Source organism: Planococcus citri, chromosome 5, assembly GCF_950023065.1.
Source record: "Planococcus citri chromosome 5, ihPlaCitr1.1, whole genome shotgun sequence".
NCBI classification, from domain to species: domain Eukaryota; kingdom Metazoa; phylum Arthropoda; class Insecta; order Hemiptera; family Pseudococcidae; genus Planococcus; species Planococcus citri.
The window spans coordinates 38831709-38846070 of record NC_088681.1 but is presented as its reverse complement, the minus strand read 5'-3'; the positions used below and the strand labels follow the sequence as shown (position 1 = coordinate 38846070).

At 32.6% G+C, this 14362-nt stretch overlaps 2 protein-coding genes and 1 long non-coding RNA gene across 3 annotated transcripts in view; 1 reads left to right on the top strand and 2 right to left on the bottom strand.

Moving 5' to 3' along the window:
• The window catches only part of LOC135849235 (uncharacterized), a 111906-nt gene that overhangs the window by 20606 nt on the left and 76938 nt on the right, over positions 1–14362 (bottom strand). The window lies entirely within an intron of this gene.
• LOC135847717 (uncharacterized) lies at positions 4582–7823 on the bottom strand. The gene is made up of 4 exons (XM_065367386.1): positions 6968–7823; positions 5548–5650; positions 5072–5173; positions 4582–4953 (listed from the first exon to the last, which is right to left on the bottom strand). The coding sequence occupies exons 1-4, from the start codon at positions 7795–7797 to the stop codon at positions 4741–4743; spliced, it is 1248 nt and encodes a 415-aa protein (XP_065223458.1). The 5' UTR covers positions 7798–7823; the 3' UTR covers positions 4582–4740.
• LOC135848972 (uncharacterized) lies at positions 11847–14038 on the top strand. The gene is made up of 3 exons (XM_065369081.1): positions 11847–12007; positions 12136–12252; positions 12497–14038. The coding sequence occupies exon 3, from the start codon at positions 12520–12522 to the stop codon at positions 13585–13587; it is 1068 nt and encodes a 355-aa protein (XP_065225153.1). The 5' UTR covers positions 11847–12007; positions 12136–12252; positions 12497–12519; the 3' UTR covers positions 13588–14038.

Sequence of the window (14362 nt, the reverse complement as noted above, 5' to 3'; positions counted from 1 at the left end):
GGTGGATATTCCCTCCATCACAAAATGTTCCTTTACCTATACCGTATTTAACGGTAATCCCGCCACGAATTACATAGGTACTTTGCCACGCTTAGCTACCTTCGATGCATTTTTTTCGCGAGCATATTTATGCACTAATTTCCCTCCCATTATTCGGCGACCGTTCGCTTTTTGCTATAACGATAACGAGTTTAATCCTACAGCACTGATTATTAATAGAAGCCAGGCGCGCTTCAAATTGATGGATTATCAGACCCATTATTAAAATTGAAAAAAAAATCGGCGGTGGTTGATTTTAGCTTTGTCATAAAGTCAGGCTAAATATTTGATGTACCAACACCTCTCTTTGTAACAATTTGGCGGAAGATGCCTGGCAGAAATGCACGAGTTACTCAGCCGGTTATGCGTACACGGTGTACTTGCTAACAGCTAGGTAAGTAACAGTAAGTATGAAATTAGCCACCACCGTTTCCGCCCCATGACTGGAGGAGGTGTCTCGTAATGATGCTCTTCATATACTATAGGTACATCTCGGGCTAGAAACAACGATCATACTTCGTTAGTGATTTTCATTTATTCGTATCGAGTGAAAAAATTAACAACGTATATTTAAAATTTTCATCTATATAGGCGCGTCGAAGTCGATGCAGTTGTAATTTACTTACGAACGTGTACCTATTCGCAATAAATACCGTCGGTTGGCCAGTTTGAAGTATTGCGGGGTGTTGAGGTGTTATTGAAAAATAAATCATTTACCGAAATGTATTACTGTAATGTAATCGAATCGATTAATTCAAGAGGTTTGGCCTAAAAGTAATTTTAATTCGTGCATGTGTTGAATTATCGATATTATTTATTATGTAGATCTGCGTAAAATAGGACTTTTTTTTCATCGCAGGTTCGCATTGTATAGGATAGAATTGAATTGAGCAAGGTTCAGGGTCTCACGGTGTTCTTGTGCACTTTTGACTAATGAGTACAAGTACATGTACCAGGTACCTGAACCTAGCCCAGTATTTTGAATTCGCGAGGAAAAAATTGTTTCAATTGGCTATATACCGTCAGATCAAATTTCAAGAACTGGATTTTACTGCATGTAGATTTTTTGTGCAAATTTATTAAAATTAAAAGTTAGCCCATTTTCTATGAAAATTTTAAAATTTATTTAATCAAATATCATGTTCTGCATACCTCTCCCATTCGATTGGTATGTTTTCAATCCATTATTTAAAATTTATTAGAAAACGCCACAGTTGAATTTCATTTTGGCCTCCTTTGTAACATTTTTTTCAAAACTGTGAAATCCAAAAAATCGCTGGAGGCTCTAAAACGACTCAAAATGTTTGCCAATTGATTTTTAGAGGGTCGAAAATAAAGTACCTACCTTTATACCAAATTTCAGTCTTCTGTCTCTATAATGATCAAATTTTGATTTTTTTAAATGGAAAATGAGCTAAATTTTATTTTTTGTTTAATTCACCAAAAATCAAAAAAATCAAAATAAATAGAATTCAGCTCCTGAAATTTGACCTGGTGAGGTATTTCAGGATACTTCTTTGATTTTTCTCTGTTTAGTACTCACAGAGATTATGTTACTGGTTGGGGTACCTCTTCACCGTGATTGACTGAATGTTCGCTTTAAAAATTTTTAAATTTCAATTATTAATTTTTGAATCTCTTTATTTCTTCTTGCAACTGTGCAATTTATTCAAAATTGACCCATCTCGAAACACTTTTCAGCTCAGAAAATATGACAGTTGGATAATTGTTCTTAAAACATTGAAGCTGGGTCGATAGAATATCATTAGCATGTTTTCTCTGAGCTCAAAAATATTCTTAAAGCCTTAATTACTATTCTATCAATCTCTCATTTTATTTTATTTTTTTCAAAATCCCCCCCCCCCCATTTCCCCCTCCCTTCACCAAAAAAAAACTAAAATTGGAAGCAACAATTTTTTTTATTTTCCTTAACATTTTTCAAACACATTTTCTGGAGCTTGGACCAATCCTCAAATCCCTCTCATGTCAAAGAACTGTCAAAAGAGACCCTTTCGTCATTTCTTGAATGTCTTACCAAGTTTGGAGAACCCTGAATCATGATTATCGCGAGGCAAAGATTAAAGATGCGCACATTTGGGTGGGCAAATGGCACGAGCATTCGTCGATGAAGTTGTAAACCGTAATACAGATGCATTTTCGTATACCGCTCGCCTATAAGTACCTATAGCTATATACTCGTACCTCTACTCGTACCGATATAATTTTATGGAAGGTCGAGTATACTGTACCTACGCTTATAGGTACATTTATACAACATGGTTAATGTTGTCTGGCATGTTTTGACCCCTTAAGCCATCAGCAGCAGTTTGACTAATGGGTTTGGTAATTGCGGGTATTGGCTACATACTTACTACCAAAAAGAGTGCTCTAGGTTTTGACACTTTTTCTCAGCGCATCCGTTTTAGTACCTTAGACTAAAATGTAGATAAGGACCAAGGAACCAGCAAAAATTACATACTTATATTTTAACGAAAGTGAAAATTATCCAGTGTCATTTCAACAAAACTAAAACTATACCTTTTTTACATATTTATCTATTTATGAGTAGGTAGATATAGGCACTAGTGATACCAAATAGCGTCTCCTGAAGCTACATATATGAGTATGTTACTAGGTGAACATAATTGAATATTTTCGAGTGAAATGAACAGAAATTCGGCGACAGCCTGAGGAAACCAGTCGCAGTCGTGTGAAATTATAATAATGATCATTGATCAAGGATTCGAATTGCTCCTGAATTTGTTTCTGGCGGTTTGGGTTGGGCAAATGGATGTCCTTTTTAAAAATGGTTAATTCTGACTACTATTGTTTTAATGTGCATAATTTTTATATTCTTTGAATTGAAAAAAAATCGAATGTGATGATTAGGTAGGTATCTAAACTGAAATTTCGAGGAAACTTCTTTAACCTAGAGGGCTCTTGCTCAAAATGGTTCAAAGCCTTGTAACTTGATATTTTTAGAAGAATAAGGATGTGAAGATACGAGGACCTCGAAACACTAAAAATGTTTGAAAATTATTCAGGAAATCTAACAAAAATTGAAAATTAATGCGAATAAAATTCTGTAAGAGTACAACAATGCAAAAACTTCTCAAAATTTACTTTTAAAAAAAACTAACGCAATTCAAGTATTTACGATTTAAAACCAAATGAAAAATTACAAAATATTGCAAAAATTTTACAAAATATTATGATGAGTTATCATAATAATCGATTAAATTGTCATAAAAATGACTAAAAATTGAGCACGTGTGTAAAAGTTAGAAATTGGTAAACCTTCAAAATTTTGTAATAATAGCACAAAAATTTCCTGAAATTGATGAAGAATTACCCAAAAGTACATGAACATTATTTTGAAAAACCTAATGAACCAACATCAGACGAATTCTTCAATTTTAAAGAAATTTAGAAGTCCATGGGAGCATTATGGAAGAGTTGGATCAAAAAAATGAATTGATATTTGTATTTAACGCTCTCGAAAATGTATGAAACGATGTGTCACACAATATTTGAACTTTTTCGCGTTTTGGCCAAGATTTTGGGGCAACCCCCCCCCCCCCCCCACCTTCATCATTTTGCTAATCTCATCACAAAAAGTTCATAGTGTAAATACATAAAATAAATAAAAATATTTATGCTTCTTGGATATTTTTCAAATTGTTTAATTTAAACCTCGTTCGGAAATTTTACAAATTTTTGAAAATTGAACTTTGAAAAAAAAACTCATCTCTGAAGTTTGAAAATTTTTTATGAGTAATTTAAAACACCACAACGAGATTTTCTCCAAGTTGCAGCCAACTCCAGGAATCAAACTCCAAAGTTGGGCATTTAAAAAGGAAATTTCAGCAGCTGAATAACAACTCCACCTCACCTGTCTCGTGGATAACTGGAGAGGGGAGAGAGATAATGGTAGTGATTTTCCTTTTTTTCTAATGCCAGTAACCTATAGGAAATAATTTTAAAAAATGCTTTAAAAAACAGAAGATTTAAACCCAAACTGTGACTAATTTAATATGGAATGAATGATCCTTACATCAACAACATCTTCAATGTATCTGTCCAAAATGCATTTGTGTAGCGTAAATGGTAAGAAAAAATAAAAATTGATCCTCATTGCCGTCCATTGTAGCGAAAAGCAACATATGTAACTCCAGTATGTGAGTTGAATGCATACTCGAACACCTGTGTGATGTGATATGCAAGTGGTTCAGCTCCTGCTAGAGAACCATTAGGCAATTCGAATTATATGTTGAATAAGTTGCCTACTCAGTTTGCCGTAAATATGGCTTCGAGTTTAGTTCCGATTTCAGTCCGAAGTTGCATCCTGCAATATTTGGGAATTTTTGCACGAAACAGAACATTTTTTTACCAAGAAATGTGTTTTCATTTTTTTGCTCCTCGGAATAGTTTTTCTTTTTTACCATTTTTTTTTCAGTATGACGTAGGTCCTTACGTTACTCAATAATGGCCCAATTATTTTTTTATTCAAAAAAAATCTTCAATTTAAAAAAAAATAACAAGTTGAAAAATTGAAATTTTAATATACCAATAAACACTTACTTCCTGGATATCTTTGTCAACTCACATACCAAATTAATTACTTAAGCATATAGGTAAGTAAAGTATGTACCAATATTATATTATTTCATGGTTAAAACACAAAGGGGCAAAATTGAAAAATTATTTTCTTATCATTAATAACAATACATTAATGATAGAATAAAGCGTCCTGAACACAGATAGCATGAAACTCAAGTTGATCACTCGAGAATTGAAAAACTTGGTTTGTAATGGTAAGTAATTCTGGTTCAGTGCCAATATATAATTCTTACGGAATTGTATTTCTTGTTGATACCAAGGTATTTTACTCAGCTCGTATAACAATATGTCATTCTGTAATCAGGAATTACAAATTATCACTTGTAATATTTCTTTTTAAATAATTAAATATTGAACATGAATACAAAGGTACCACATATTTTCTACCATTCATCTAAGATTAACATCTTACCAAATCAGAAATAAGTTGTCCGAAGTAACAGAACATGCCTATGGTGACAAACATTATTGCAGATATTGGGATATGTCTGAACAATAAAATTCTATTGTGTGTCTGCAAATATGTAAAAAGAAAAAATGAAGAGAATTTATTATTTATTTATTCGATTGGAAAATTCACGCTGGCCAACTTTTTTGGCAAAAAATGTAGGTAAGTAGTTATCCAAATTTAATTTATGAGAGGGGGAAAATCGTATCCTGAATTTAACTTCTGCAGCACTTCATTACCTACTTTTTGTTGTTTATTGAAATGTCATAAAATATGATGAAAAGATTATAAGCCTACAATAAGGTAGGTAAGTATTTATGACTTTTAGTTCAAAACTTTCATTCGGTAGGTATAATTATGGTCCCATCGTGTTTTACAAAGGTTTAAAATTTTTCTTCCGAAGGCAAAGAAGGAAGAAAAAACAAGAATATTGTACTTACCTGGAAAAAAACCAAAATTATGAGCACAACTGACACACCATAGGACGCAATGAAGAAGATATTAGTGAAACCTTCGAATGTAGAATTTATTTCTTTGATACAACTGTAAATAAAAATATATACTCGTAAATACGAGTAGATAAATGCAAATGAAAAATTAGATTGGAGGCTCATCATTTTTATCTGAATCAGTTGTGTTTTGTGCAAGAATAAGCAAGATTTTACTGCGAGTTAATTGAAGAATAGGTAGGTACATAATCAACCGTCAAATTCACCAAGTACATACAACGTTCGAGCATTCTGATACTTTGAAACGCCGTGTCATAAAAGGTTGAAAAAGTAATTTAGGTATCACTGGTTCTTTTCTTGTACTGTTCACTTGAGAGTGTAAAACCATTTTTTTCAGTAAATGTAAAAAGAATAAGGACTGATTTTAGTGAGGTAAAGAAATCCAAATCATTGAAAAAAAAATAAGAAAATTCAAACTCCAAGATATTTTCTACTCGCAAATAAGTAATTTTAATTTTTGAAAATTGAAAATATGCGACCAGAAATCTTTCCAAAAAATCAACTGAAATATGTAGGTACTTAACACGGTCGTAGAGAATTTTTGAGATTTGAACGACCCACAACCTGGTAATTTACGTAAAAATACCATAAAATTATCATAAATCCAACTGAAATTATCAATAATTTTCTAAAAATTACCAGTAGGTAATTTACCAGAAACTCCAAAAATTTACCAGAAATTACCAGTCATTTACCAAAAATTAAAAGTAATTTTTCAAAAAAAATCCAAAAATTCAACAAAAACCACTAGTAACTTACCAAACATTACTGGTAATTTCAGTAATTTTCCAAAAATTATGACTAAAGTGAGTTGGGTAACAAAAATTACCATAACCAGTTATTTTCTAAAAATTACCGGTAATCTATTTACCAAAAATTGCCAGTAATTTACTGAGAATTACCAGTAATTTACCGAGAATTACCAGTAATTTACCGAGAATTACCAGTAATTTACCGAGAATTACCAGTAATTTACCGAGAATTACCAGTAATTTACCGAGAATTACCAGTAATTTACCGAGAATTACCAGTAATTTACCGAGAATTACCAGTAATTTACCGAGAATTACCAGTAATTTACCGAGAATTACCAGTAATTTACCAAAAATTACCAGTAATTCACCAAAAATCATCATGACTAATAATTTACCGAAAATTACCATAAATCACCAATAATTTATCAAAGATGACCTTTTTTTTCAATGGCGTATTCTTGTATGCTCAAATTTTTATTCGTTCACTTCAAAAATTTTCCAGCAGTATCTCTTCACCTCCTTTGCGAGAGAGTTACACTAATTACTTTTAGGCACGCTTAAAAATTATTAATCAATAGTTAAAATAGAAAATTTACCATCTAAGAAACTGCTGATAATGGACGATTTTCACCAACATCTTCTCAATATTCAACTTATGATGCGATAAAACACTCCGTTTCCATTTCTGATCCCTAGTATGTCTATACAAATCCACCGAGAACTGATCCGAGTACTGCGACAATGCAACAATTTTAGCTCTAAAAATATCCAAATGCACGTAGAATTCCGCCATAACCACGCAATAGAGTACAATTCCGCAAAAAAATCCGCCTTCCTCGATCGCAGCCATCGAACTCGTAATCATATTTTTAATCATCAGTTCTCGTTTCGTTTCGACATTCCAACACAACGATCTTCTAATACCTCGACGTTCCTCTGTTCCGCAAGTGAACCAAAACTGAATCACTTCTTGGGTCTCGTAGGATTTCAGAAGCGGTTTAGTCATAAAATAAATCGACGGCGGTACGAAAAAAAAGACCGATGCGAAACCGTGAAAAAAGGCGAGAAAAAGCAGCTTCTTATTGGCCAATCGAGCTGCTCGATTGATGATGTAAGTTTTACCTGCTGCGTTTTCTTGCAGCGAACTTATGATGGTTTTTATTTTATGACGATTCGCGAGTATCGCTGAAACGACGCAGTTTAACATCAGAGTAGTGGAGAAAACACCGATGGTTTGCAGTTTGTCTAACGTGTCGCTTGTGTTGAAAAATGCGAATATGCTGCCGATCAAGCTGATTAACATCCAAGATGTGTAGAGTAAACGGTGCAGTATGCTTAGAGTTTTCGATTCGAATGCGCCCATTACGAAGAGAATAATTGTAACGGATAAACTTAACCATTTTCCATCGTTGATGTTGATTGCCATTTTTGCAACAAGATCTACCTACCTAGTAAACTTATAAATTATTTTATCTCTTAATTATTAGGGTTCGAACGAGTGAATGGGTATATTAAATATGTAGTGTAATGCGATCAAAAAATAGATATTACCTATATTTTATTACCTCGGTGTACTTTTCAATAGCACTGAAAGAATTACTAAACGTAAGTGTTGAGTTACCGAGCACTTTACTAACTAATATGATAGGATCGTCATGATTAATTGGTGCTTTTGTAAATTGAATTACGAGTAGCTAATGAAAAAAAAATCCAACGCAAATTTATAAAACAAACAATCCCAACTCATTTCTGGTTTCGAGTGAATATTGTAAATAGTTGAAGAAACAAAAAAAACAACTTATAGTCTTGATTGAGTGATGCTAATCGATAAGTTATAATTACTACCTATTTGTTTGTACTGGTATGTACTCAAGTTGAAAATAGAGTCTTCCATTCAAACAACTTTTTTTGTATGTACAAAAACTGTATTAACGTGAATAATTAATACAAATGTCATCGAGGCAATTAAACTTTCACTGTGGAAATGATTCAAATTAGGTACCTATTACCGACAAATTCGAAACATTTTAATTATTGATGCATGCTCAGTAACATAATCAATTATTTATGGAAGAACTGCATCAGGGCCTGACTACCCAATGGTGCATGGCTCGTATTAGAGGAAATAAAAGTGCATTAAATTGGTAGATTTTTTTTATGAAATATGGTAATATTTGTTTTTCTGATTAAATTTCTAAACGATTTCGTAATAAAAACGTAATGATATAGGTGAGCATTCAGAGCATTGCGGACTGTTCGATGAAAATTGGAAATTTCCATTTGAATATCTTGATTATGCTTTTAACAAAAGACCATGAAAAGAAGACAATTTTTGCGAGTCAAAAAACGACGAGTAGGGAAAAATGGGAGGGGGATTCAATAGCAATAGTCTTGATAGTTAAAAGTCATTCTTAGCCTTTTCATAAAAAATTTGGTCGATAGTAATTCTGTCATTTTTTTCTAGAGTAAAATAAACTGACAAGAGAACCTCTTGAGGTATCACACTCCGATTTGAACGAGACTGCGATTTTTAGAAAGAGCATAGTCTGAAACCCCCAAAACCAAATTTTCAGCTGTCCAAGTTCATTTTTCAATTTTCAAAATTGACGGTTTTTGGCAATTTATGTTTTTTTTTTAAAGGACGTACTTGATCAGTAAAAATGGTTAAAATAAGTGCCAAAAGTAATATTACTTATTCAAATCCAAATTTCACCATTTCCAGCCATTCTAGAGCCTCTAGCGCGATTTTCGATTTCTTCAGAATTTTGAATTTGCTCCAGAAGGCGTGAACATGAAGTTGGGCAGCTAAAAATCGAGTTGTGTATTATACTCGACCTGTTTAACGAGTTTATCCACATTTGAGCCGATTTTGAGAGTGACACCTCATGAGTGGTTTTTTGAGGTGTCGCTCTCGCTTCAAAACGGCTGGAAATGGTAGAATTTGCGCTCCAGGGGTTAATTCTTGAAGAAATATATCGATTCGCACAAATTTCAAAAATTTCCTCACAAACTGATATCTTTTGATTTTTTGGATTTTTTAATTTTGAAAAAAGCTGGTCAAAAAACCACTCTTGAGATGTCACTCCCAAAATCGGCTCAAACGTAGATAAGCTCGTTAAACAGGTCGAGTATAATGCACAACTCGATTTTTAGCTGCCCAACTGCATATTCACGCCTTCTCTGGAGCAATTCGAAATTCTGGAGAAATTGAAAAATCGCGCTGGAGGCTCCAGAATGGCTGTAAATGGGGAAATTTGGATTTGAATAAGTAATATTACTTTTGGCATTTATTTTTACCATTTTTACTGATCAAGTACGTACTTTTTTAAAAAAAGCACAAATCGCCAAAAGCAGTCAATTTTGAATTTTCAAAAATTCATTAAAAATCGAAAAATGAACTTGGGCATCTGAAAATTTGGTTTTGGGGGTTTTAGACTTTGCCCTTTCCAAAAATCGCAGTCCCATTCAAATTGGAGTGTGACACCTCGAGAGATTCCCTTGTGAGCATATCAGAATATTTTTTGGATCTCTTCTCTAATTTTGGAAAATTTTTTGATATGCATTTTTTGATTGTTTCTCAATTTTTGTTCCACTTTCAGAAAATCATCAGTATTTTTTTCACTTTGAAGGAATAGATTGTCATTGTTTTGCCCGATTATATCTTGTATTATTCTTTTTTCATTTTGTCCATTTTTAGACACATTTTTTGAGAATTTTCAAGTTTTTGATTCGATTAGGTATGCAACAATGGTTCGTAATTTTTGAAAAAATCAAATTGTTTCATAAAAATTAGTATTTCTTATTTTTCTCATAGAGGAGCGACGAGTCCTAAAAATAGACTCCGGATTCACATTAAACGACCTCCAATTGGCCGGAAAACGCATTTGAAAATTTAAAAACTGGAAAAAATACAAATAGGTAATTCGTGTTAATAAAATTGCATAACCAGTTCGCCGTAAATACGATGGATATTTTTTTTCGCAGCAAGAACTTTTGGAAATGGTCGCGAACCAATGCGAAATTACAGCTGAAGAGGTTTTTAACATCATGAATTCATAACCGCTTACAAATTATTTCACCTCGTCGAGTCATTCTCTGAGAAATTGCACACTTTTGAGCTGAAAAATGATACGAAAAACTGCTGAAATTCTTTTCTAAAAATGTAAAAAAATGAGTTCATGAAAACGATTTAAATTAGTTTTTTTTAGAAGTTGAACACGAATACAATGTCAACGTTAAGCCTTGGTTCGTTTTTTTTTTTTTTTTTTTTTTTTTTTTAATCGAACTTATCAAACTTTTTAAATTTTTTTTGCGTAGGAGCGACGAACGTCAAAATCAAAAATAGGCACTGGATTTGGACTTGGCAACATCGAATTAATCAAAAAATAATCCTTTTCCAAGTTTTTCCACACATCCATGAAAAATCGTGAATTTTGAGAAATACACATCTTGTGTAAAAACCCTTCTTTTTTTGATTGTAGCGCTCCCTATCGGACTTGAATGCTCAACTAAAAGGTAGGTAAGAGAGGGTGGCACGTGGCACCCCTGGTATTTTACCTTGCAGGCTTGCAAGGGCATTTACAAAACCGGTTGTGGCGGGTGGTATCACACTGGCCCGTTGATGTGAGAGTGCATACCGAACGTGAAGCTATACTAATGCATACAATTTTTCATGTAAAAATACAATTTTTTCGATTATTCGCGAGTTCGGGTGAACTATTATATGGTCTCAAATTAATGACGATGAAATTCCCTATCGATTGATGTTAAATTTTTACCATTTCGCGTAAAATTAACGATTCAATGAATACTTCTACTTTTTACCGATTTTTCTTGCTATATATGTCAACTTTAAACTAAAAATACTAGAAATTTTCAGTGGACACATATGTGTTTTATTAATTCAAAATGTTCGTAATTTTATCCTCTTTAAGATGGGTGTTTACCGAAAGTTCTAACTTTTACCGTTCAAAAGTTCTGAAAGATCAAAGTTGCGGAAAGTAGTCATAATTGTGCTATCATGTATCACATCACTGTTATCAGTTACATAATGTTGATCTGAAACTACTTTCCACAACTTTGATCTTCAAGAACTTTTGAACGGTGAAAGTTAGAACTTTCGGTAAACACCCATCTTAAAGAGGATAAAATTACGAACATTTTGCTGTATTAAAATAGCCACGTGTCCACTGAAAATTTTGAGTAATTTTAGTTCAAAGTTCAAAACGTACTGCTTGTAGCTTGTTTTCGTAACTTAAAACTTTGAAAACTTTTGAACGGTGAAAGGTAGAACTTTCGGTAAAACTCCATCTTAAAGAGGATAAAATTACGAACATTTTGAATTGATAAAACACATATGTGTCCACTGAAAATTTCGAGTATTTTTAGTGTAAAGTTGACATATATACCTAGCAAGAAAAATCGGTAAATAGAAGTATTCATTAAATCATTAATTTTACGCGAAATGATGAAAATTTAACATCAATCGATAGGGAATTTCATCGTCTTTCATTCGAGACCATGTAATTGTTCACCCGAACCCGCGAATTATCGAAACAATTGCATTTTTACATGAAATTGTATATGCAGTAGTACAACTTCACGTTTGTATGCACTCTCACGTTCACGGCAGAGAGGTATGCAGCAATTTTGTAAATGCCCTATAACGCAAAAACTATCTTGAGATCAGCGATCAGCTGATCGTTTGTTTTATCTATTTTTATTTTGCTTTTGCAAAATTTTAATAATTTCTCATCAATTTCAGAAGATTTGAAGTTTTTACCGAAGATTTTTACTGTTGAGAATTTATATACAAATTCAGCAGTGAACAAGCACGTCTAGTCTAGTGGGTAGTGGCACCGCACATACGAAACTGCAACAGGTAAATAAAAATAAATCCGTTGTCGACTAAATATTACGTATATGTACATAATAAAGATCGTATAAAATATTGGAAGAGTCATTTTGGCGGTCCTGTCAATTCAACTGTGTTGTGACTGTAGTTTGAGTTCATTTGATATCTGAGTATTCGCAGTTTCTATTTTTCAATACATCTTATTCTAGTTCACATTCGTCAATAGTTTTTCCGTTATTATATATCTAATTTCTTATTCTTATTATTTCAGTAATAAATTTCCGTGTATCGAAGATGTCAAAGGCTACGAGAAAGACAAAATCGAATACGAAAAGGAATAACATAAACCCGTCGAGTCAAATACCAGAAACAAGAAGTAGAAAGAATATGCCGAGTTCGAAAAAAGCCAAAATCGTAGAAGAAACAGATATTCCACATTCATCGTTTGATTTTCAGAGTTGTCCAAGCTCTTCAACAACTGATCAAGACACTTCGATAGTAGGCATAATGAATACAAGCAAACAAGACTTCGCCGGCATTCGCTTTATGGAAGGATTCGTCGATAAAACACTTTTGATATCAACGGTATTATCGTGTTCATCTTCGTACATACTGTTGTTAGCGCCGAGATGTTGTGGTAAAAGCGTAAATATTACTATGCTAAAAAGATATTTTGAAATACCTAGGGACGAAAAGGAGAAAATTCTTAATCATCGAGTGTTCGAAAAGACGCTTATAAGTAAGGATACCAAGTTCATGAAAAAACATTTTGGCAATTATCCGGTGTTATATTTGAATTTCAAATCATCCGGTTCTGTTTGCTCATTTGAAATTGCTTTCAAGTTTGTTCGCGAAGTTGTGAAAAAAGCATATGTTGATCATTCAGAGGTCTTACTGGCCAGCAAAAAGCTGATTTCTTCGGAAAAAAAAGTAATTAAAGATTGGTTTCATATTTCAAATTATGTAAAGAAGGCCGTGGACCATCCAGACATATATTTCGCTTTGGAAAATTTAGCTCGATTCCTCGTACAACACCACGGCCGAAAGATCTTCCTATTTGTCGATGATTATGATGGTATCTGCACCGATGCGATGATTCACATGGAAGACAGAATAATCGAAACGACTGGAGCAGTTCTTTATAAAGCGGATCATGAACTCAAGAATACTATCGCGTTTTGCCAGGGTGCATTAAGCTGTTTATTGAAACCGAGTCAACGTGATGAATTTGTTGATCGCGCGGTTTTAACTGGTACTTCGGAGATAACGACAATGGGCCTCAACAAATTGAGGACTGTTAAACAATTTAGATTTCAAGAGAAACACACCTTCTCGAAATTATGCGATCTTACTCCTGTCTAGGTCTTATATTCAACTTGTTGATTTACTACTTAAGTTCCAGTTTTTGAAAAAAGTTTATTTGTTCTGTTTCTTTTAAGCTAGCAAAATGAGATTCAAAAATGTGTATTTTTTAAAAATTATTCTTCAGCTTTTAATTCGTGATATTTTAATAAACTTCTAAAATTTTTCACTTTATTCATTCATTTTTTCCAAAAATTCTCAAGTTCGTTAATATTTTTCCCTCCCATTTTCTAAATAAATTTCATCATGATTAAAAGATTAAACCGGTATCATTACCTCCTTAAAAAATAGAGTTTCCAATTCCTTTTTCCTTTCTCGTTTTTTCCTTCGTTAATTTTTCACACAGTTCCGTAAGAAAAACTTTTTAAACTGAAGAAAAGAATTCGCGAGTAAAAAAGATGGCACTTTGCATACTTACTTGTTTTTCTAAATAAAATTTAATAGTGTTTCATATTTTTATTTTTCATTACTTTTTAATTTATTTTTTAAATGTTTGTCAATTTTGTCTAATGATGATATTTTTTTCTCTGGTTTATTTTTTTTTGCCATTATGACGTTGTTTTTAGATCAAAAAGACTGCAATCGTTCTTTTGCAAATATTTATATTGTAACTTCGATTTTTTTTCAATTTTGATTTTCAATTTTCCAATATTTTTTAGATTTTTTAATTTTTTTTTTTTTACCTTTTAACAATTTTCTAAACTTATTCTAAAAATTATTTTCATTCCAGCACTTTTTTCCAAAACATTAAAATACGAAATGCCAATAAACACCG